Genomic DNA, 23942 nt, shown 5'->3' on the forward strand with positions numbered 1-23942 from the left:
CAGAGCCAGGGCTCGGGTGATGCTGCAGGGGGAAGAGGGCTGTGGACCCGGGTCCTTGGCCCCATAGCCCTGGCAGCTGGGGGCCCGGGGGCTGTGGGTGGGTGGGAAGTGAGGGGCCTGGACCTGCATCCTGGTGAGCTAAGGTGGCAGGGGGAGCTCTGCTTTTTCCATGATAAAAAACCCAAAATCAAATACCAAAATTTATAGGTACTTAGAATGTATTTTATTAGAGTGATTGAGCTTCCAAACTGCTTTTAAAATTGTAAATATATCAATAAAATATTGTTCGCTTGATACCTACCTACCCATATATATTATATATATATGTAGCTGTGTTTCATTTGAATTGCAGATGTTGGGTTTTTTAATCAGAGAATTTACAACTTTTAAACAGAGAAAACCAGGATCCTTGCCAATCAGTGATGCACAGGCTTTCTGCCCTAGCTGTGCAGGAGGGCGGGGGGGGGGCAGCCCTGATCCAGTCACAGAGGGGGAGGAATTTGGCAGCGGGAGAGGGGTAGTAGTATCAATCACCACTGCTCTCCTCCCACCAAATTTCCCGACCCTTGGGAGCCTCCACGAGCCATGGCTCTGGGATGGGATTTGGCCTGTGGGCTGGGAATTGAGCACCCTGGTTATAGATTCCTGGTCTCAACTGAGGCCTGGAGGCTGTAATAAATCACAATAAAGTGGCTGTAATGAAACCATACTTTACAGCCCAAATGTCACTGATCTGAGTTAAACACGGTTTCTGGGGAAACTTGTCCCTTCTCTCTAATGTCAGGGTGCTGCAAACTGAGCAATGAGGTAGCAGGTGGTTCACCACTGGGGAGCTCACAGCAGAGACAGGAGCAGTAAGATGCTGCACTTGCTAGAGTAGACTTGGGCTTCATCCTGTGCAGTGCTGGGCCTTCTCCGTTTGCTGAGCTGGGTGGGGAGCGGGGGTGAGGCACCCTCAATACACATGGAGGCCGCTAGGAACATACACTTTGGAAGTGGCAGCTAGTTTTGGTGCCTCTGTTTCTGGGAGTCCATCTGGAGATGCCTGGGGGCTGGGCTGAGGGACAGGGCAACAACAACCCATGTTGACTGTGGATGGAGCTGTGGCTGCTCCTTACATCTGAAAACAGCCTCCAAGTGTCTCATGACATGCTCCCTCAAATTGGAGGCTGCTTGCAAAGGGAGCAAAGGAAAAAGCAGAGCAGCGAGATCCTTGGTGTCACACATCACAGGGAGTTTAATGACCCATCTGGCTTGCGTGGTACAGCTCTTGCAAGGGCAGGGGACAGTTTCTGCTGGCACAGTGCAATACAGTCCTGTAGGAAATATCGCAGGAGTCGCATCCCTACGGCTGCTCAGTCCTTCTCCAGATCCCCAAGTGACATCTCACACTTGCCTCCCCCAGGCCAGAGAGCAGCCAAGGAGTTATTTGTGCAGGAGAGGGTAGATTAGTGTTTCCACAGTAGCCCTCTGAAAGCACACAACTGAGTGCCCCCCCCATGGGTGGCACCATTGATGAGAAGGACAAAAGTGGCATCTCACAGGTGGGTGGCAGAAATGGCCTCCTGGGAGCTGACCACGCTGCACCCATGAGAGTTGTGTAGTGATGTAGGTGAGAGAGGCTGGTGGGGAGAGGTGGTCTTCTCACCCTCCAGGCTTTTCCTTCCCTTCAGGACCTCAGCAGCAGCCATTTCCACCTCCTCCATCTCCATTTGGCAGGCAGCAGCCATCTCGTTCCTCGTCACCGTCACAAAGGATGGGTCATGGGCCAGACTGCTGAGGCCTCCGCAGATCAGAGCCTGCACCAGAGGGAAGGGACACCTATCTCAAGGGCTGCTCGGTTTGTGCCAGGGATCCTGACTTGAGTGCCACTGATCTCCCTGCCCCGTGGCTGAGGCACCTCCAATGGACCAGGGAACATTCATAGAACAAGGTCTAGAGTGGTTGTTTTCAACCTTTTTTCATTTGTGGACTGTTAAAAAATTTTGAATGGAGGTGCAGCCCCCTGTGGATTGTAAGTGTAGGTATTCACATACTCTTGATCACATAGTTATCTTTTGCAGACCCCTTACAAAATAGTCTGTGGACCCCCAGGGGTCAGCAAGCCACAGGTTGAAAACCACTGGTCTAGAGGACAGTGTGAGCAGGTGCCAGGTACACTCCCTACACAGCCCTGCCAGTGCCCTCCCCTCCGCAATCCTGACCTGCAGCCGCTGCTATAACATCCCTGGACTCCCCACACCCAGCTCTGCCACTGCCCCTCAGTCCCAACCTGCAGGCCCTCAGTTATCAAAGAATCTTTAAAAAGTAGAGCTAGAAGAGATCTCCAAAGGTCATCTAGTCCAACCCCCTGCCTGAGGCAGGATCACCCTTTTCAAAGCATCCTTATCTAACCTATTCCTAAAAACTGTGTGGTCAGCCCTGCTGCACAACCACAAGGAATATTACTGAGACACCAAGAGCACCTGTGACTGCCACAGGTAAAGTCGGTGTCCTACTACTGCAAGGGCTGGCACTTGAGAGCCAAGAAAAAGAGCCATACCACCCACTACTGAAGAAAGCAAAACATCCCACAGCCTGTACCCATCTGACTATAGGGTAAAATTCCTTCTCGATCCCAAATGTGGCAATCAGCCTGACCCTGAATGGAAGGGCAAGACCCTCCAGCTAGGAACCTGTGGGAGCACTGGCATACTACACTTAAAATCTCCAGCCTTGGCTGCAGCCAACACAGTGCTTCTGAGGAAAGCTGAAAGAAACGCCTGACACCAGTAGCAACAGGAGGGGAAACACTTCCTTCCCAGGCCAATGTGGCAAGCAGCAAAGCCCAGAAGCATTGGAAAGAACAAACGTTCTGCATGCTGCTCTGCAACCTGAGGACAGCAAACATAATGCCACACGTCACCCCTGACTGGAGAGCCAGAACTCCCTCTCTGTATCCTTTCCATAAACTTATCTCAGCTCCTTTAATCTTCTTTCATAACTACGCCAGTTGGGGAGATCTGCTTCACTCTCCTGCTGCTGAGTGTGGTCCTCTTTAGCCCTTCTTGCCCTTATGACAGAACCCACTGCTGATCTTGGCTTTCACTCTGGGATGGACAACTGGCCACTGACTCCACTTCAACATCCGGTAGATGACCTTTGACTCCTCTAACCAGTGACTGCTCTCTTTCCCCATTCTCTCCCTGGACCCAAGGCTGGTCACTGCTGCTATTCTGCCCTGCTACCTACAGCACTCTGCCCCATACTGCTTCCAGCCCAGGAGCAGAGGACTCCTGAACCAGTTTTCTCCCCAGTAACCAGTTCTCTCCTCTGCTGGTCCCATATGGGAGAGGGCTCCACGCAGCATTACCTCCTGGATAAGTAAGGTGGTGGCTGGTGCAGAGGCAGCAGGGTCTTCCTCCCTGGTCAGGTCACTGTCGCCATCCACTTGCCACACTGAGCGTTGCACTTCCCCTTCCTCCGCACCCTGTTCATGGGTGGCGGCCTCCTCTCTGGGCACCTGGGCAGCAGGAACAAAGAGTCACAGCTCAGACAAGGTAATTTTGAATGTGCAGCAAAAACCTCTTGTCCGGTGAGGCCTATGCTGATCCAGGGACCTGCAAGTCTTCCAGCTACTGCCCCCCTGGCTGGCTGAGCCCTGTGGAAGCACACTGTTCAGATCTCTCTGGCCGACCACAGGTTTTGCTAGCTGCTCTGTGGCACCCTTCTGGAAGCAGACTGTGGCCTTCTTCCAGACACACCTGCCCTCCCTTTGCCCTGCCCCAGTGGCCACCTGTTAACAGCCGGGTGCCTTGTTCATTTACATACACTGATGAAAAGTTTTGTTAGTGCCATTACAGGAACAGAGGGAGCCATATCTCGGAAATCCAGTTCACACATAGTGTGCTGAGCTCAGGGTTTCAAGCATGGTTACCAGTGTTGCTCTGACCTGGGGCAGGGATCACTGTGATACAATACAACCCCAGCCTGGGGAGGGATGAGGGTGCTGTGGTCTGCAAGGGTCCGTGCTTCAGGATGCACAAGGTCCTGTGCTTCTCCCAAAGGAGGTAAATGGATTGCAATGGGGTTTTCACTGGTCAAACCCCACCAGCCAACTACAGCCCCTGAAGTGGGAAGATCCCTTTGCTCAGACCAGAAGGTGAGGGAGCAGAAAGACCCTGACCCAGGAGGTAATCCAGGCACCTGGTAACCATGGTACTGGTGCCATGGTAAGTCGAAAGCAGCAGGGAGACCTCCAGGGAGGTGCTTGCAAAGGCCACAGCAGGAGCTGCTGCACGGTGTGTGAAAGGCCGGTATGTCCCAGGGTCAGGTCTGTGCAGCGGGAAGCAGCAAAGCCCAGGTGGAGAGCCAAGGCTGCTCCACTCACTGCATCTGACACGGAGGCTAGGAAGCTGCTCAGAAACACTGGGCCTAGAGATTACCTCTAGGCACGAGGTATGAAGGGTCCAGAGCCTGTCTTGGATGGGCCCCCAGGCCCCCAAGCAAGAGTCACTTGGGTTTTATAACTGTTAAAGCCTCTGAAAAGACATGTTTGCACCTCACCCTTCCTTGCTACCCCAGTGAATGCCTTTCATGTTAGCCACATATCTGAGTGGCTACTGGGACCTGCCCAGACTAGCACCTGCAGGGCCCAGCAGCTGAGGCTGGGGCAACCTGGTTCAGTGATGGTATCTACCCTGTTCTGTACCTCTGAGAGTGCCATCAGGAAGCCCCCGCTCTCACATCCTCACTGCTGCACCCGTGCCAAACCCAGAAATGAGGTGGTGAAGTTACACTGAGTGTGCTTCCTACTCACACTATCAATCATCCCTGTCCTGGGAGCAGCTTTGCTGCTCCATTTCTGTACAGTGGGACTTCTCCAGGGTGCAGTGGCAGTGATACATCCCTGGTGTTGGGGCTTGAATAGCTACAGCAGTGACACACTGAGTGTAACCAGGCCCTGCCCTCCCAGGCAGCCTGTCTATGTGCTTCTGGGAGACACCTGTCCCCCATACCTGGCCACCAGCCACAGTGTGTGCAGGTACAGCCCATGGCCACATAGCTGCCTTAGTCTCTCTATGAGGAAGAGGTCCTGTCTACACATGTGGAATGAGGCCTCCTTCTACCCCACCTGGGCAAGACCCAGGTGTCTGAGTTGCCACCTACACTGAGGGTATGGGCCCCATGTACCTGTGGGGGGCCAACGTGCAGCCCTGACACTGGACACACCCCAACGCTGGCTGCTCGTCTCCTGCTCAGCTCCTGCTGCAGCTTCTCCTGGTGGGAGGCGCATTTGGGCGCTGAAGAGAAGAGAAGGAGGGAGCATCAGAGGGAAGACCACCACCCGAGGGAAGAGCACCGGCGCAAAGGGGATTAGCAGGCGAGGGCCCAAGGGAGCAGCGGGCCCCAGAAGCACTCTGGAGGCCTCCTCAGGTGCCAGCTAGCACTGGTTTTCCCATCACACATCACTGCTGGAGCCAAGTCCAGGCCCTCTTCTCTCCCCTTCACTCGTTATATCCCTTGAGAGGCAGCAGGCAACAAAAATGTCTCCAGCTCAGGTAGAAAGAGTTCAGCTGCTTCCATCTTTCAGAGCAAAAGGTCACAGGAGCATCCCTTGGCCGTGTGCCTCACACATGCCTGCCCCTCTGCCCCACCGTGCTCCCCACTGCTGCAGCTCTGCCTCTGTCCATCACACCCCACAGAGGTAGGGCTGGAAGCGCCAGGAACTAACCCAATGCAGATAGCTGTCGTGTCTGGCAGGATATCTTCTTCCCTTGCAGCTCATCCTCGTACTCCACCCTGAGGAAAATGGGAAAGCAGGTCAGGCTGTTCTCAGGATTTGCCCATTGACTCTTTGACCAGGTGATGCTTCCATTGACAAGCATCAATCACCAGGCACAATTCCCACCCCTCATTTCTTTTGCCATTAACCCATCACTGCTCCTCTTCCCACTCTTTTACTTACCCCCTCTACTTTCGTCTCCTCCCTGCCACAACCTTTTCATCTTACAGCCCCCTCCATACAAAGAACACTATTAATGGTAGCACAAACACCAGCAGTACTGCAGCCCAGCCCAGGGAATCCCAGACTTGTGGACCAATGGACACCACAAACTCTCAGCGTTTCTTACAGGCCACCATGAATCTGCATTCTCCACCTTTTAACTGAGAAGTGGGGCTGGTGCCCTACAGCCTTGTGGACCAATAATAATCTGCAGATCACAACTTATTAGTCACTGTTAAAGAGATCAACCAGTTTACTGTATAGACAGGTATAGTTACAGGATGAATACAGAGGCAAAAGAGTGCTTCTGGGGAGATAAGACAGACAGACAGGATAGCATCACTAAGAAGTATGAAGAATTAAACCCATTGTACTTAATATAACCCATATCTTCTACCCTGTTTCACTACCCCCTATTCTCCAGCCATCCTGTGTGATTTATGTTTATATACTTAGGCTAACAGTGCTACTCTCCATACTCCTTTTCTGGGCTAAATGATGTTACTGTGGCTGAGTTAATAAGGTGACACCTTTCATTCAAACTGCAGCAGCAGCCGATTGCTTTTTGATATAGAAGGTCCCTTGGCTCAGTCTCCCTGATGATCCAGCTAGGAGTATCAGGGGGCTGTGTCTTTTCTGTCTTCACCAGAGCACCCAGTCCAAATAAATCAGAGCACTATAAAGGTGAGAGAGAGTGAGGAGGTTGTTTCGGAAACAGCGAGTCATGCAAGTGGACCCAACTCAACGTACTTCAGAGAGCTGCATTGCTCATGAGCAGGATCTTGGAGAGTCTGAAGGGGCATTTTCCCCAGGGATGTCTAGCCATACACCTGCTGTCTGTGCACAGGCCACCATTTCCATCCAGCCTCCCAAACCCAAAGTTTGTTCCTAACTGGAACAACCCAGTTCTCTGAGGTGCTGAAAACACTCTTCATCGTGTCTCCAGTCCACCGTTTCTATATGGTCTGCTCTCAGTATTCTGCATGGGCCACTGCTTCTTGTGCTGGCATTGCCAAATCTTGTGGGGTGCATTGTGGTGCTACAGGGCATCTCAGGACATGATCTATGGTTTGCTTCTCCTCACAAGCCATTGGTCGGTTGCATGGAGGCCCCATGATTTCATGTGAAAGTTGCATCTGCCAAGACTCACTATCAATTTGTTCAGGTTCTGCCACGTATGCCATTTGTAATTGGAACCGGATGCTAACTCCACACCGGGGACAAGTCCTTGTTGGCTCCATTCAACAACTTTGTCACCTAGTTTCTCCCATTCTTTTTGCCAGAAGGTGATTCTGGTGATGTGGTCAAGGTTATGATAGAGGACAAACAGCTATTTCTTGATGAGAGATGACAGTGCACTGATTGCTGCCCATATGGCAGGTGGCAGTCATTTGACCAATTCTTCACCTCTGTTTTCTTGTGCAGGGACCGGGACTTGCCCACCGTGATGCAAGACAGACTCAAGGGGAACGCCTTCAGACCTCAGGTTGTGGAGGATCGGGTTAGAGAGCTTCTGGAGGGGCTGGAAGTATTCAAATCAATGGGTCCAGATGCTCTCCACCCCAGAGTGTTGAGGGAGCTAGCAGGGGTTATTGCAGGGCCCTTGGCGCAGCTTTAAGAGTGCTCATGGTGCTCGGGCCAGGTGCCAGATGATTGGAAGGTAGCCAACGTGGTCCCCATCTTTAAAAAAGGGAGGAGGGAGGACCTGGGCAACTATAGGCCTGTCAGTCTTACCTCAATCCTAGGGAAACTCTTTGAGAAGATCATCAAGAAGCACATCTGCAATGGGTTCAGGGATGATGCTCAAGGGCAACCAGCATGGTTTCATTAGTGGCAGGCCATGTCAGACCAACCTGATTGCCTTTTATGATCAGGTCACAAAAGCACTGGATGCAGGTGTCGCCGTGGATGTAGTCTTTCTGGACTTCAGCAAGGCTTTTGACACCGTCTCCCACCCCATCCTCATTGAAAAACTAGGTGACTGTGGCATTGATGCCTACACAGTCAGATGGATTGCAGATTGGCTGAAGGGTTGTACTCAGAGGGTGGTGGTGGATGGGTCATATTCGACCCGGGGGAAGTGGGCAGCGGAGTCCCCCAGGGCTCGGTCCATGGGCCCGTGCTGTTCAATTTCTTTATCAGAGATTTGGACGATGGGGTGAAAAGTACCCTGTTTAAATTCACTGATGATACCAACATTTGGGGTGAGGTGAGCACGCTAGTAGGGAGGGAAAGATTGCAGCAAGACCTGGAAAGGTTACAGGGGTGGGCTAACAAAAACAGGATTTCAATAGTGACAAGTGCAGGGCGCTGCACTTGGGCAGTAGTAACCAGCAGCACACTTATAAAATGTTCTTCTTGAGAGCACGGAGGCAGAAAGGGATCTCGGAGTCATGATTGACTCCAAGATGAACATAGGCCGACAATATGAGGTCACGGTTGGCAGGGCTAACCGCACCTTGTCGTGAATCCAGAGGTGCATCTCTAGCAGGGGCAAGGAGGTGATCCTCCCCCTCTATGCGACACTGGTCAGGCCACAGCTGGAGTACTGCGTCCAGTTCTGGGCGCCGCACTTCCAGAGGGATGTGGGCAACATGGAGAGGGTCCAGAGGAGGCCACCCGCATGATCCAGGGACAACAGGGCAGACCCTACAATGAAAGACTGCGGGACCTGAACCTGTTCAGCCTTCACAAGAGAAGGCTGAGGGCGGACCTGGTGACTGTCTATAAACTCACTGGGGGGGACCAGAAGGGTTTGGGGGAGACACTGTTTCCCCAAGCACCCCCTGGCATGACAAGGAAAAACAGCCACAAGTTCTTGGAGAGGAGGTTTAGATTAGACATCCGTAAGAACTACTTCACGGTCAGGGCGGCTAGGATCTGGAACCAACTTCCAAGGGAAGTGGTGCTGGCTCCTACCCTGGGGGTCTTTAAGAGGAGACTCGATGCCTACCTGGTTGGAGTCATCTAAGCCCAGTTTTTCTCCTGCCCAGGCGGGGTGGGGGGTCAGACTTGAAGATCTACAAGGTCCCTTCCGACCCGACTTCTGTGATTGTATGCTAAGTGTAAACAGGACTGCATAGGCAACTTGTTTAGGAACTGTGGCAAGGAGCTACATCATCATTTTTATTTATTTATTTTTAATTCAGTGTTTTGGGCCAAATCAGTAAAATCAGTTCTGAATCCTAAGGACCGAGCAAAGTTCAGTCCTTCAGGTCTGTGTGGTGCTACCTCCCAGACTCTTCAGCTTGGGGCTTCAGATACTCCAAAATCCATGGCAGGCATCCTCTATGCAAGCCCCAAGCCCAGACACCTTGGGGCTCAGATGCCTCCTCATTGCTTGCTCCTGTCCAAAAGCCCAAAGGAGCAAGTGAAAGGGAAAGCCCGAGAGCAGTCCCCCATCCTCATAAGATCCTCCCAGCCTGCCCGCAGTGCGAGGGAGAGCTCATCACCCTCAACTACACCGAGTCATTCGAGACTGAGAAAAAGGAGATCTCCCCTGCCAGGTCAGTAAAACCACTTGGGCTGAAAGCATCATGGTATCTCTCCTGGAGCTACACCAGTCAGTATCGGTTGCTACTTTCCTCCTGATGTAAAGGGGCACTATGCCAGATAGTGCAGATGGGCAGGGAACGGGTGGGTTTTAGGCAGCCTGCCATTATTCTGCATGTATCATTTAGGGCAGTGTCAATATGTTTACTGTGACTTGAGTGTCCCCAGGTGGTGCAGGCTTTGAGCCCCAGAGAAACAAAGTGCCAAGGCAGCAGTACGTAGGGTGAATGGATATGCTCCCCACTTGGAATCTGCGAGCTTATACAGAATGTTGTGTCGTGCGTCGACCTTGGCTTTGGTATTTAATTTGTAACTAAGTGCATGGTCCAGTGTTACCCCTAAGTAGACCAGGTGTTTCTGATGTTTGAGACTTTAGCCACCCCAGGTGACATTCAGATGTTGTTCCACATCCCAGCTTCTCAGATGGAGAGCACAGATTTGGGTTTTCCTAGGGCAAGGTCTGAGGTAATTGTTTAGATAGGAATCTGACATCTTGTTGTTTAGTGCCCTCTCCAGGATCTTCTCTGTGTCCTCAAAATTATTTTGCTGTGTGGTAATGTAGATCATCACCATAGGTGAAAGGCTGACATTCGGCAGGAGGTGACTGATCATTAATGTAGATGTTGAATAAAAGTGGGGTGAACACACTGTCCTGTGGTAAGCTGTTCTTTTGGGAGCACCATCTACTTTTCTGGCCATTTAGTTCTACAAAGAACAAAAGTGGGAGTGAGCACAGTGAGGTCCCTTGGGTTTTGAGGGTTTCTGCTACTTTCCATCAACCTCTGCTTTGTTCTAGACTTCAAAGTGTTCCACAAGCCGTGTGGGCCCAGATCTTCATCTGGGGTAAACTGGTCTCACTCCCTTGAAATCGCTAGATGAAGATCCAAAGCCACCTGGCAGCAAGCTGCCAGCTGCTGGGTTAGTCTGCCTCCTGCTAGTAGTAGCAGTCTGTACCTCTCACCCACTACACAATGGCTGTGTGCAACAGCGATCGCAAGGCCATGGTGCTTTCTAAGGGGCACTGCAATTTTCCCTCACCCTTTATATCCTGCAGGAGGCACAGTCTAGGGGAAATGATACTGCATAGCCCTCAGAAAGCAAGTCTCAACCTGTAAGCTGAAGCCCGGAAACCTCATTTCGCCTGCGATCTGAGACTGAGAGCAAGCCCCAGGAGTTCAGAGTAAGTGATGTATCTTGTCTAAGCATGTAGGCACATATACGTGAGCACATGTGCACAGGCATTCAGATGCAAGTGTGTACATATGCACACACGTGCAAAAAATCAAGTGTGTATGTGTACCCTCCCAGCCCCTACCTCCCCTGAAGATGGAAGCGCTTCTTTCTCCCCTCATCTGCACCCCAAGTCCCAGCAGGCCAGAGGCTTATTCTAGGGGATGAAAGGATTCCTTTCTGAGAGAAGCAACTTTGTTTGTGCTGAAAGCATCTCCCTTCCTCCCTGTCCCCTCCGTTGACCCAGACAGGGCATTACCATGATGCTGCATTGTTGTTGTTGGCATTGCTGGCATTCGTATTCCTCTCTGGGGTGAAGTCATCGAGGAAGACAGGGGAGTCTATGTCCTCGCTGCCCTGCTCAGTGAACTGCAGGGGTCTTTGGCTGGCTACATGGGGCTGCAGGGGGCTATGGTGCTCAATGAAGTTGTCAACCTGACCAAACAAGCCCCCTTGCCTCTGGAATGAAAAAAAGGATTGATCAGTGGAGACCTGGAGACCACACTCCTCAAAGCCAGTTTCATATGGCAGAACTCTCCTCCATGGTCAGCGCTATCTCCACTGCCTGGGCATCTCCCTTGCTCCCCTGCCACACTCCTAGATAACAATTTTGATTTCAGAGGAACGGAAGAGCCTGGGAAGAGGCCTCCCGGGTTGCCAGTCCAGTCTCCTCCTATCGCAGGCTCTACACCATATACGTTTTTACGTACACTTAGGTAGCTCCATCCTAAGAGCAGCTAGAGCTTTGGGGCCTGTTGGAAGGGTATTCCAGAACCTCACTGCTCTGATGGCTAGAAACCTCTAACTTTCCCCTTAAATTAACCCAGTTCATGCCCTTTTGTTCTTGTACCAGAATTGTCTTCTAGCCATACGTGGCTGCCTCAATTAGTTCTTGCCTAATCACTGGGGAGTGAGTGGCCCCAACATTGTGACTGCAATCTCAGGCATTATCATATGACCTTGGCCCTGCTGGCCAGCCTGTCTGAGACTGCTAGCCCTCTGTGGCCTGTGCTCTGAGTGGGACACTGGTTGTTGGAGCTGGTAGCCTGGGCGTAGTGAGCAAAGACAACACCTCAGGGAAGCAACATTGCTGTGCTCACTCTGTATATCCCTTCCTCCATCGCTGCCTCCACCATAGCTCTCTCCAGCTCCTCCTCAGCAGTCAGATCTCCAGAGATTGCTCGGTGGATCTCAGGGGCAGCTTCTTCTTCAATGGTCCTCAGGCCAGCCTGATTGGAAAGACAGAGATGGGAAGGTCACTTGTGGGGCTGCTACAGGACAGAGCTCTGGCATTAATGACAAGGTGAGAGGAAAGCCACAACCCCAGTTGCCTCCTCTCTGGGAATTCCTTCTACAATTCCTTTTGATCACTTCTATCTCTTTGTGCCACCATGAACTATTCCTTTCGTTCCATAGTACAGACACTTTCCTGCGCTGGTAAATGCATTTAAGCCTCCTTCCCATCATTCCTTATTTAGACTTAAACCCTACCCTATCCCTGAGCAGTAGGAAAAGTCTGGCTGCTTCCTACAGGCAGGATGAATGGGTGGGCTCCAACTGCCCTGTGTTCCACTGACCTGGATTTCAATGGGGTTCTTTTTGGGCCTGTATCCATAATACTCCTCCTGGTGCTTCATGAACTTCCTGAAGTGCTCCTGGATGAGGAAAGTTGCATAAAACTTGCCTACTGTCACCTCATCATCTGGAGGGGAGAAAACCAAGCCATTAACACTGCTGATGACACTGCCCAGCTGTCCTACAGAGCAGCTACTAATAGGTAAGGTGCTGGCAGATGGTAGCAGGAAAAGCATATGCCAATGACAGCAGGAAGGGTAGCAGATGCCAGAGGCAGAACACACCTCCAATAGGTGGAATGACCTGGTCCAGGAGCTTCATACTAGTTCGCTTCCAGATCTTCTTGATAATGGCTCTCAGCTCCTCGTTAGCCTGCTCAAAGTTACCTGTAAGGAAACAACCACAGACTCATTCATTCTGCCTCTAACGAAACAATATCCTTAGAAAATGGCTGGAAGCAGAAAGTCATGATGCAGAGAAAAACCCCTGGTACATGAAGGCTCACCCCCGCCCCCTCAACCTGCCCATTGTCGGTTCATCTGTCCCAGCTTCGCTAAAACACTCGTCATCACAGTCTAGGCACTGCTTGCTCTCAGGCCCATACTGGCACTCATTGTAAGAGAGTTCTTCCAAAAACTCACTGCAGTCTGTGGGCCTGATTCTGTATTTCTGTGTCATGATATGGCATCTGGAAGTGGGATGCGTCATGGAATGCCCTGGTGCCATGATGCAAGGTAAGATGGTGTACCAAAGGGGTCAGCATCCTATGGCCTGTGGGGTGGATCTAGGCCATGGAACCACTGGATCAGCTTGTTGATATGGGGTTTCAGCAGCATTCAGTACCTTGGCTGCAAATATTCTCCCCTTCCTGCTGCAGGGACAGGTGGCATCAAATGGCTGAGTCCTAGCACCCACCCACCTTTAACCCAGCATGGGTCATTCCAGCCTGCAGCCACAAAAGGTTACCTACCCCTGATGTAACTAAATGTAAAGGGACAGTGTCATGACATAATGACATTGCCTTTACTCAGTGTTTGAGATTAATTTGGTGTGGTGACACTGAGACAATCCTGGGAGAATCAGGATGAGGGAATCTAGACTGCAGACCCATGCAACACATTCTGATGGCTGTCTTAGGCTGTGAGCATGAAATATCACATCCTAAACAGGTCTGTAACTGGCCTGTATGATGAGACATCTAGGGAACACCAACATGACACAAGGAGTTCCTTTGGTAACTCAGGAAGTAGTTGATAATCTTCCTGTTGGGCAGAGGACACTGACTGCTTTTGGTCATTACAGAGCCAATGACACCTTCATCCAAGCGCTGAACTTTCAACCTTAAATTTTCCCTGCCTTTTTAATTAAAACTAGTATTATTGTTCTCTTCTGGAATTAACCCATTGTGTCATGTTGCTATGTGTTCTATAACAGCTGCTCTGCTCCACCGTAGAGGTGACTGGATTTCAGGGGGTGCATCTACACATACAATTGATGTACCTTAAGTAAACTGCACCCAGGAATGCATCCATATGTGCACCCATGTCAGGAGCAAATTTGCTCCCAATGGGAGCAGTTGAATCCAAGGCTGCTCCAGCCCTCTGGCCCTGCTCTGTCCCCCTGCAGCAGCCAGGGGAGCTCCAGGCTCCTCTGGTGCCAGCCCTAGGCTGGCAAGGGGCATGGAGGTCAGGCCTGGGCTCCAGGGAGCTGGGGGAAGCTGTCTCAGAGAGGGGGACAGCTCCCAGCTGTGTGGAGCTCGGGATTGCAGCCTGGCTTAGCAGCACTGGATTGGGGCAAAGCCTCATGGCCAAGCAGCAGCAGCACCTGAGCTCTCCCTTCACTTTGCTTGCTGAAGGGTTGGGGGAGCTCTCTGTCACTTATCTGGTGTGGGGCGGGGAGTGTGTGCTATATGGACAGGAAAACTCTCTGTCCCCCGCCTGGTGCTGCAAGGACAGAGAGTTCCCCCATCCCCTCAGCAAGCAAAACAGGAGGAAAGCTCAGGGTACTGCTGCTATGCAGGCATGGAGCATCACCCCAGACTAGGGTTGCCGAGCCAGGATGCGATCCTGAGCTTCACAGTGGAGCTGCAGCCAGCTTCCTACCCCTGTCTCCTGTGGCCCCCTGCTACCTAGACTGACCTGAAGCAAATTGCTTCTGGTCACCTACTGTACCCTTAATCTGTAACCTGTATTCGTTGATACTAGCAAATAGTGCATTAGTCTAACTTACTGCACAGGAAGTCCCAGGCATGTGTAGATAATGATGCTTTACTGTGCATTAGATTAATCTAACGTGCAGTAAAGCATCTTGAGTAGACATGCCCAAGGAGGACTGAACTGACCCCTAAATAACCTCACAACACTTAAAGGCCCCATGTTCAGCTGAGTTAAATTGACTAATTACACAATCAACCCTGTTGCATAAATATGAGGCATAGCACCCTAACCTGCTCCAGGTAAAGCAGGGGGAACATTAGCTGATTGGGAGCAATGGTGGTCAGTCTTCTGCTGTTGCAAGAGTTGCTAAACTGCTCTCGAGAGCTCCAGGAAAGAGGGCTGTGGACCCTGCTACAGAGGAAGGCAAAAACCTCACAGTCCATGACCAGGAGGTAAACTTCCTTCCTGATTCCAAATGTGGTGATCATCAGTCTGATCCTGAGTGGAAGGTTTTAGTTCCAGCAGGAGCACTGACACATCTCAGTCAAAATCCCCAGCCTTGGTTGCAGCCTACCACACCAATGCTTCTGATGAAGGCAAAACACCCTGACCCAACAGCTGTAGCCCCAAAAGGGGGAAAAATCTTCCCTTCCCAATATGGCCAGCAGCAAAGCCCAGAAGCATGGGAAATACCAAACACCCTCCATTCTGCTCTTCAACCTGAGTACAGCAAGATTAACTCCACATATCGCACCCCCGCCTGGAGAGCCAGAACTCCAGCAATGTGTTGGGGGAGTGAGGTGGTTCCTGGGCTTCTAATTGCTGCTCTAGGCACAGCAGTTCAGGCAGAGCTACTCCTTAGTCATTTTTGACTAATGCTTGTCCAATCTCTTCTTGAAAACCTCCAGTGATGGACATTTTACAACTTCCCTGGGCAGATATGTAGCAAAATAGTCTGGCCCAAAGAGCAAAAGGCTTCAGATGAAATGCACTTGAGAGGTGCTGGGTATTAATGTTGCAGGCACCTCCTATGTGTGCTGGGGGATGTCATCTCTGAATGCAAAGTGCAAGCAAAGCTTTATGAAGGAGACTTTACAGACTGGCCAAGCACAGGGTGGGATGTTGAAGTGGGAGCCAGTGGTCCATCACCTTCTGTCTTGATCTTGAGAGCCGTCCTCACCAAGGCAAAGAGGGTGGCATTGAAGGTAACGGTGCCATCGCTGTTCAGAGGCATGTTCATGCACACCAGGCGCTGCACAACAAATCAACAACCACATTTCACTTGACGAGAACATTTTATGCAGTCATGGGCAGCTCTCCCTTGGTTGATGGCTTGGGCCCACTGGAAATTTGAGAGACCCTGTGTAGTGATGCTGTGCACCCCAGAAAGGGGGCTAGTGTGCCACAGAAACCTGTGGGCTCCAAGTCCAGCATCCTCAACACTCTCGTCTACACTTCAACACTCATGACAACCAGGATCTGCCTCTACTGCATGGCACATGCAAAGGTATGGTGTCAAGAGCAATCAGCTGAGGCTGCAACCCTCACCAGTCAGCAGACACTGAATGGAGCCCCCACATCTGAGCCCTAGGTCTGGGATGTACAGCTTGACCCCATCTCTAGCAGGGCTCCGTTTAGCAAGAGCTCTGGGGCTCTTACAAAGGGAGTTCCCTAGGGAGATTCTCCAGTCTGCTCGCACTGCCCGCAATAGCGCAAGGGGCCATTATATCAAAAAGAGCCTGGAGTACATCAGCCTAAGTCCATCTTGTTTTGCTTTTCCCAAAAGATACCTGCTCCACTACACACTCCCAATCAGATCATAAATAATAATTATTCATGATGCTGAAAATCAGTTTTGGCATTCTGCCCTTCTGTAGTCCTTTCAGTGGAAGCAGGCGCAGCTGGAGACTGGTATGCATTGGTGGGAGGAGAGGCCTAAGAGGGGAGCTCCTTAGAGTCACAGAAAGGAACCTGTCCTTTGACAAGTAGGTGGTTACCTTGCAAGCCACACGGTGTGGGCAGAACTTCCCAAAGCCGAGGGGTGGCTGGATGCGCCTCAGCAGGGTCACCACATCCAGGTGCTTGATTCTCCCCCTGTTGAATCAAAACAGCTCTGCTCTACCCGTCTGCTCGGATCTGGGGTCAGAACTCGCGGGGAAAGGTGGAGAGAGAGCTGGGTTGGGGGTAGGCAGCCTGGCTCTGATTCCCCATTGTGCCACACATCCCCTGCATGACTCTGGGCAAGTCACTCGGCCTCTCCGTGCCTCGTTTTCCCCATCTGTGACACGGGAGAATGCTGCTTTCTTGTGGCACAGAACTGCCAGGAGAACACATTTATCAATGCAGGAGAGATTTACCCAGAAAGGGCAGCAACTTGGAAGCCAATGAGGTTTGGTATTGCAACATACCACGGAGTGATTCAATGATGCCAACAAAAAGGCATAACTAGGACTTTTAGTGCCCTGGGCAGAGGACCCTCAGAGCTGGGGAGGCTGTACCAAGCACTGGAGAGTCTTATCTCCCCATACATCAGCTGCTGCTGCCCCAGCATGGGCTCCCTGGGGGCTGCCATCCTGGTGTCCTCTCTCAATCAACACTTACGGCTGGTGTCCTACTGGCCAAGCCCCAGTTTTGCTGCTGTGTTAATGTGGCCGTGTCTACACGAGATGCTGACCATGCAGTTCCTACTGCGCAGTCATTTAGTACTTGCACACACAAATACTAAATGACTGCAAAGTAACAGGAGTTATGGTGCAGCAAAGTCCCTGAACGACTTCTTGATGACTGTGCAGCAGCTTGTTACTACTGGACCATAGCATCGCATCGTGCTTCATGCCATGGCACGCTACTGTGCAGTAGTAACAAGCTCCAGAGCAGTCAGCGTCTCATGTAGATACGGCCAATATGCATGTCCCTGGAGCCTGGCTGATGCAGGCACTGGGCAGGGAATTCTGGGCAGCCTGAGTCTGGACCCAACAGTGTCAATCTGACTTTTGCTAATTGGCGCTCTGTGTTCAAATAAGCAGCTGTTTCTCAGTCCATTCCTTAATGGGCAAGAGTCTACAGGCCAAAGCCACCATCATAACCTGATGCTCTGAGTGGTCACCTCACAGGACCACAGAAATGAATGTCCTATCTCATTCAGAGCAAGGCCCTTTCCAAGTTAACATTGAGGCACATGGGGAGGGTGGAGGGAAGCTGGTGCCTCAGCTATGCCTGAGCTGGGAATTAACAGGAGCTGTCAGTGCCCAGGGCTGTCAATCCAGCACCTTACGTGACTGCTATATTCACTCAAATGTTTAAGGAAATAATACACCTTCCTGCTGCCACTTAGACCAAGGACAGTCACAGACAAGCTTTCACTCACTTGGCTTCTGGGTCATATTCAGCCCAGATTCTTTTGAATTCATCCAGGTGATGTGGACCCAAGATGGACCAGTCACGCGTGAGGTAGTCAAAGTTGTCCATGATGACAGCGACAAAGAGGTTGATAATCTGATGGGAAATGAGCATGTGTGAATGATACTAGTGGATCCGGAGGCAGATCCAGTTGCTCAGCCAGTTCAGAGCAGCTCTGCTGAAGTCAGTGGAGCATCTCGCCCAGAGCCCACAGGATAGGACAGGAGCTGGGCTGATCCAATATGCAAGTCTTATATAAAATGACAGCAGGGCACTGGGAAGTATGGCACCTTCTCTACTGTCTGAAATGGTACTGGTTAGTCTTTTCTGACTAATTATCCCCTCTGACCAGCCTGACAGATGTCAACTCAGTTTTCTCTCCTCCCCGGGGGACCCTGTACATTCAGAGACAAGGCCTGGCGTATGGATCACAGAACTGTCTTCCATGCAGGTAAGCAGTGGGCTAAAGGGACTCGCATTGCTGTGGCTCTCAGGCTGTCGAGCTGAACCACTGCATGGAGAATAGCTTATATGCCTCCCCTCAAGAAAGCCAGATGGGATGGAGACTTGGCCCCAGAACAGTACCCCACATGAGCCTGGTTTTGGGGAAACTGCTCACATTTCAGCAGATGGAGTCTGAAGTGAGCGTTGTATTAGCAGGGCTGGGTCCGGAGCAGGTGGGGAGAGGAACCTCCTGGAGCTAGCAGGGTTTGTGGCTAACACCTTGCAGGAAAAAGGTCTTAGCAGTGTGGGTTCCCTCCCCTTGTCCTCTCCCAGATGGCATCTGATGCTTGTCCTTAGTTTATATGACAGGGCATTCATCTCAACCCCTCCAGCTTGGGGTTGTGTGACTCAGTACCTTGATAGCATTGCACTATGTGATCCTCTGGAAGACTAAAGGACAAGGAACCATTTGCAGGGGCTCTGCACCTCCCTGGAGCCCTGGTTTATCATGGGGCAGACTCCCAAGGTTGGGGGACAACATCCCAGGATCACTGGTGTATAGAGCAGCACTGATACTTTGTTTCCCAGCCTTCTTTCTGCCCCTGGGGAGGATGTGGGAGGTTGGCTTCACAATGCAGAACATGCTGGACTCTCTGATCTAGCCTGGAGCTGCTGAGATGGGCTGGGTGTGCTGAGGAACAGCTAATGGAGGTAAAGCTTTGGGACAAGCTCCAAGATCTATCCTCAGTGGTCCGTGACAATGGTCTGGCCAGGCCAGAGGGATTCACAATAAAGAAACATACCAGGAAGGCACACAGCATGTAAAAGCTGATGAAATAGAAGTAGGCAAAGCCGGTGCCACAAGTGTACTCTTCTCCTGGGGCGTAGTCGGACTCTGGGTCACACAGCTTCCCGTAGCTAGCGGCCAGCAGGATCTCCTGCCAGGCCTCTCCTGTTGCACACCTACCAAAAGAGGGAGCATCAGCTGCGTTCTGCAGGGGACGGCTGCCCTAGCAAGGCAAGGAGTGACCAGCCCGCAGGAAGGGAGTGTGGACTACTGATTACAGCAGGCGCTGGAAATCAATACTGTTGGGCTCCACTTTTTGCTGAGAGGGAAGTATGGGCCAGAGCTTACAGGAGGCCCCTGGGAATCAGGACCACAGGGATCCAGCCCCAGATGTGGCAGGGTAGAGGCATGCAGTGGTTAGAGCAGACCCCTGAGCCAGGACCCCTGGGCTGTGTCTGCAGCTCTGGGAGGGGAAGGGAGTCTTCTCGAAGAGTCAGAAAATCTGTTTGGGGTCATACGAGATGTTTTGTTCAGCCCAGATTGAAACGTTTCACTTGGAGCTTTTTCTTTTTAATTTAGCTGGTGACAAAACTGAAGTAGATTTAGAAACCAATGGCTACCTCAGATAGGAACAAAGATGGCTTAAATTGTTTAGTAGTTTTTTTGGTTTTTTTACAGAAACAATCCAGCAAAGTCAGCACAAATTTCCTGAATGCTTCTGTTGACCTGATTGGACATTGTGGGGTGAAAAACAATGTACGCGTCCCTCAGGTCTACCCCGGATTAGCGAACGCAGGGTGGGGGTGAGCAGAGAGGTCATACACGGAGCAGTGGCTTGAAGAGGGGACTGCCACCCCACAGACCTGAAGAGCAGCAGCACGGCTTGGGGGAAAGTCTGGAAGTTGTTGTTCCGGTTGATTTGGGTCCCATCCACCATGGCAACTTTCCCAAACATCTGTGAAGCACACTATCAGGCTCAAGCCACCCTGCACAGAAATGCCCAGCCATAGGCAGTCTCTCTGCCCTGTAAACCCATAAGCTTCCCCTCTGCTCCTGATTGCTAGTGAAGTTACTTGGCTTCAGTGTTTCCTCTGGAAGCCAAAGGATTTATTGAGATTTGATGGGGGGTGGATGTCCAGATTCCCTTAGGCACATGCCTTGGAGATACCCTCCTGCGTGCTGCATCCAGACAGCCCCTTTCCATTCAGCATCCTAAAACACAGCCAGGGAGTGTGCAAAGCAGGGAGGCCCTGCAGACCAGGCATTGTGTCAGACACCAACAGCTCTGGGGTTATTCCCAGCTCTGCCACTGAGTCACCCTGACAAGCTAGAGGAGTTTGACCTCTCTTGGTTTGAGGAATGAGGATAAAACTGTGCTCTCCCCCATGGGCCCCCAGAAGGGGACCCTCACAGAGCTGCCCTCTTACCCTGCTTCCCTGAAGCACTATAAAACTCAGATGTTGCCTCCCCCAGCCCCCACCAGCCACAGCCCCACCTTGTCCCCATTGCCTACCTGCATCCCAATCACAGCGTAGATGAAAAACAGCATCACAATCAGCAACGCCACATAGGGCAGGGCCTATGAGACAAAGCAAAAAGTCCAGGATTCCCATGCAATGCCAGCCTGGCAGCAAGGTGAGAGGCAGGGGCAGATCCAGGCAGGTGCAGTGGTGCAGTTACACCCCCCGCTTCAATTCCTGGCACACCCAAAGCTTAAAAATACCTGCCTGCCAATGGCAGCAGTATTTCTATCCAGGGAGCACTGAGGCTTATGGCTTCATGGCACTTCATGGCTCATCACCATCTAGCTGAGTCCTTCTAAATGCTTCATTCCCCAGGTGTTAACCACCCTCTCTCCTTTTTCAAGTCTTAACGTTCCCCTAATCAAGTTATCTCTTTTCTGCCACTCTGCTGTGTATTGCTGGCTCCTGGTAATGGAACTCCTATTTCACAGCCCTGCAGACTGTTTTTAACTCTAGCTAGAAGTGTTAACTCAGGTGTACATCAGCTCAGGTAAGAAACTTTCAGTGAAGCATTGGATGTACTACCAAGATGCTCAAAAAGACAAGACTTGTTCTATGAATCTGAAAGAGAGATGCCCATTGAATTTTAAACACTACAGGACTAATGAAACAACAGCTTTTGATTATTTTTTTGCCTAATTTGTTGTGTTTTTATACATAATAAATGATATAGCAAAGTAATGCACATTCCAGTAAAGATTTTTTTTTGCTTCAGTCTTAAACTGAATTACGTAGCCCTAGGCCTCTAGTATATTAGTAGAACTTCTAGTTTCAACTGGAGAAACGTAGCTATTGTGTTTTATGTGATGCTTGACAATACTATCTGCACCCCCTTTTCAAAATCCTTGATCTGCCCTGTCACAGAGATCTCAGGTGCCCTGCGCCTGAAAGTAGAAATGGCTCAGAAGAGACCCCTAGTGGTGAGAAGGGGGAGGCTCAGCTGCCAGTCACCAAGGCAGCACAGGTGCTGGTTGCTAGGGCAAGCAGTGAAACCAGCTGACAGGAAGGGGTAGGGCTTAGCCCTTCTTAAGCCCAGGCAGGAGGCCAGGAGGGCAGTTCCCTTCTGATGACCGAGGGAGGAGGAGCTTAGCTAGTACAGTTGAAGGGGAGAACTCTGATGGTGGGAGCATCCCCTGGTCGCTGCTGGGGTTGGAGTGCTCTCTCTGGTAGGGATTGAATGTAGTTTGACCGGACGGTCTAGCTTTTAGGTTGCAGCCAGGGGGCTTTGTGTTCTTGTGTTTAGTGTTTTTACCAGAGGACCACGTGAGGCTATTAGAGGTTGGAGAAGGCCTCATAGGAGCTGCACGGTAGCATGGGGACCCTGGCGCCAGAGAGGGCTCAGTGTTTGGGGTGCATTGACCCCAGTCCCGGAGCCAAGGGGGGGAAGTGAGAAGCCCCGGAGCCGGGTGGGGGGGCAGTGAGGAACCTCAAGGAGGTAAAGAAGAGGGCCAAGGTGTAACAGGGCCCAGGTCAAACCACATCAATACCATCTGCAAGGCTTGGGCTGTGGTGTAAGGGAGGAAACGGAGCCGCAGGTAGTGTCCCCTGGCACCAGGGCACATAAAGTGGGCAGCCTCCTGCTAATTACATCAATCAATTAAGATCAAGGCATGGCAGGCGAGTAAGCAGGCAGTTGGCCCATAACAGGAGGGTGGAGTCACTCCTAGAAAGGCTCCAATAGCCTTGTCACATGCCAGGGTGATCTATCCTCACCATAGCATCCATCTAACCAAATGTGTAACATATAATAGTGATAAAGCAAGGACTGCCTCCCAACATAGTGACTGGTTCATAATAAGATTAACTGTTTGCTCCTGGTGCCTGCTGCCAGCACTCCTCTGGGTTGAGCAGGAGTCATTTGGCAGTGACGGTGCCAGATTTAGACCCTGTTGCTGGCCCATGCTGGCGATGGCCCCTACATACCTGGAAGGACTTGATAAAGGTCCAGAGAAGGGTCCTGACTCCTTCCCCTCGGCTCAGCAGCTTCACCAACCTTAACACTCGGAAAAGCCGGAAGAAGGTGATGGAAACACGGGAGTTGTCCTCAGAGTCCTGTGGGCAAAGCATATCTCTTAGCCAGTCAGTGGGAGCACATGGAAGGAGCATGGCAGGCCATGGAGAGAAAGGCTCCTGGGAGACACGCTGTGCTCTCCATGGCTGCTCACCCGCATGGAGGATCCTCTGTCACGTGTAGTCAGTGCAGTTTCTTCCCTAGTTCTACCCACAATGTTCACCGCTACAGCTACATAGCTCAGAGCTATCCTAAGGCTATGAGCCTGCTCATTATCTGCAGTCAATCAGTCCTGTTAGCTGGGGAGCACTGGGCCAGCTCAGAGCAAAATGCCTGCAGCGGTGAGAGTTAGGGAGCACCATGCAATTCAGTAGATGCCAGCTGGGGAGATCCAAAAGGACAGTCAACTCCCCTACCCTCCTGCCCAGCTCCTCCATCACTGTCTGGGACATGGAGCCTTCCTTACCCACTTCACTCCTGCTTTGCTGGGGATTCGGGTTCAGACTGCACCATGGGTCTTAGGGCCACCTGCCTGCACCCAGGGACATGAGACTACAAAGGGCCTCCTGGGCCAGTGATTCCAGTCCCATTATTTGGTATTTTAAAAATAAAGTGGATCAAGACTTGTCTTAGGTCCAGAACCTTGATGGTAGGTTGGCACATGGCTCCTTTTAAGGATCTAGGGCTAAGCAACTTAGTGCCATGGAGTCCCACACAGGGGTCATGCTCCTAAGACAGGTTAGAAAATTCCCCTTTAGTCCACCAGCATGGAAGTGAAGCAGATGCTAGTGCCGTCTCTCTGAAGCCCAGAAATGCTGTGTCCTCTGGGAGGTGCCCCCCTAGAGCAGCAGACAGAGGCGCTGCCACACTGCTGTGAATAGATTCAGTGATGAAACACCTGGGATCCCACCCTGCAGAGAACCAAGACTTGGTGACTGGAGCAATGTCTTCCTAACTCAGCTACCTTGATGGCTCAAAAAGCCTTTGAGCTGTGGCTGCTCCTGAGTGATCTATGCTCAGATGAGGACACAAATGCAAACCCTATCAAACAGACCTCTTGCCTCAGGCCACTGCTCTTGCCCACCTGGCTCCAGCTCTGCCATATATGCCTTTAAGGCCTGATTTGGGGGGTGGGGGACAGGATACAACACCTCTTGGAATAAACTCATAAACCTCTCTCAAGATACATTAACACAGGCCGTCAAACCACACAGATACTGGGAGAGCACAGCTTGCACCATTCAGGCCACCCACCATACACATCCTGAACTGTCCAAGT

General features: G+C 51.4%; 1 protein-coding gene across 2 annotated transcripts in view; it reads right to left on the reverse strand.

Annotated features, from left to right (window-relative positions):
• Positions 1 to 200: 200 nt before the first annotated feature.
• Positions 201 to 23942, reverse strand: part of CACNA1S (calcium voltage-gated channel subunit alpha1 S) — a 102112-nt gene continuing 78370 nt past the window's right edge. For both annotated transcript variants that reach the window (XM_090025575.1, XM_090025576.1), the window contains 15 exons: positions 22576 to 22704; positions 20643 to 20708; positions 19993 to 20084; positions 19146 to 19305; positions 17867 to 17994; positions 16497 to 16593; positions 15649 to 15751; positions 12628 to 12729; positions 12346 to 12470; positions 11869 to 11997; positions 11028 to 11227; positions 5714 to 5781; positions 5173 to 5282; positions 3353 to 3502; positions 201 to 1799 (listed from right to left, as the gene is read on the reverse strand). In XM_090025575.1, coding sequence (XP_089881701.1) covers positions 1539 to 1799; positions 3353 to 3502; positions 5173 to 5282; positions 5714 to 5781; positions 11028 to 11227; positions 11869 to 11997; positions 12346 to 12470; positions 12628 to 12729; positions 15649 to 15751; positions 16497 to 16593; positions 17867 to 17994; positions 19146 to 19305; positions 19993 to 20084; positions 20643 to 20708; positions 22576 to 22704 — 1920 coding nt within the window. In that variant the 3' untranslated portion in view covers positions 201 to 1538. The remainder of the gene's footprint in view (positions 1800 to 3352; positions 3503 to 5172; positions 5283 to 5713; positions 5782 to 11027; positions 11228 to 11868; positions 11998 to 12345; positions 12471 to 12627; positions 12730 to 15648; positions 15752 to 16496; positions 16594 to 17866; positions 17995 to 19145; positions 19306 to 19992; positions 20085 to 20642; positions 20709 to 22575; positions 22705 to 23942) is intronic.

Source organism: Crocodylus siamensis, chromosome 13 (assembly GCF_052110815.1).
Source record: "Crocodylus siamensis isolate JL-2025a chromosome 13, ASM5211081v1, whole genome shotgun sequence".
Lineage (NCBI taxonomy): Eukaryota > Metazoa > Chordata > Crocodylia > Crocodylidae > Crocodylus > Crocodylus siamensis.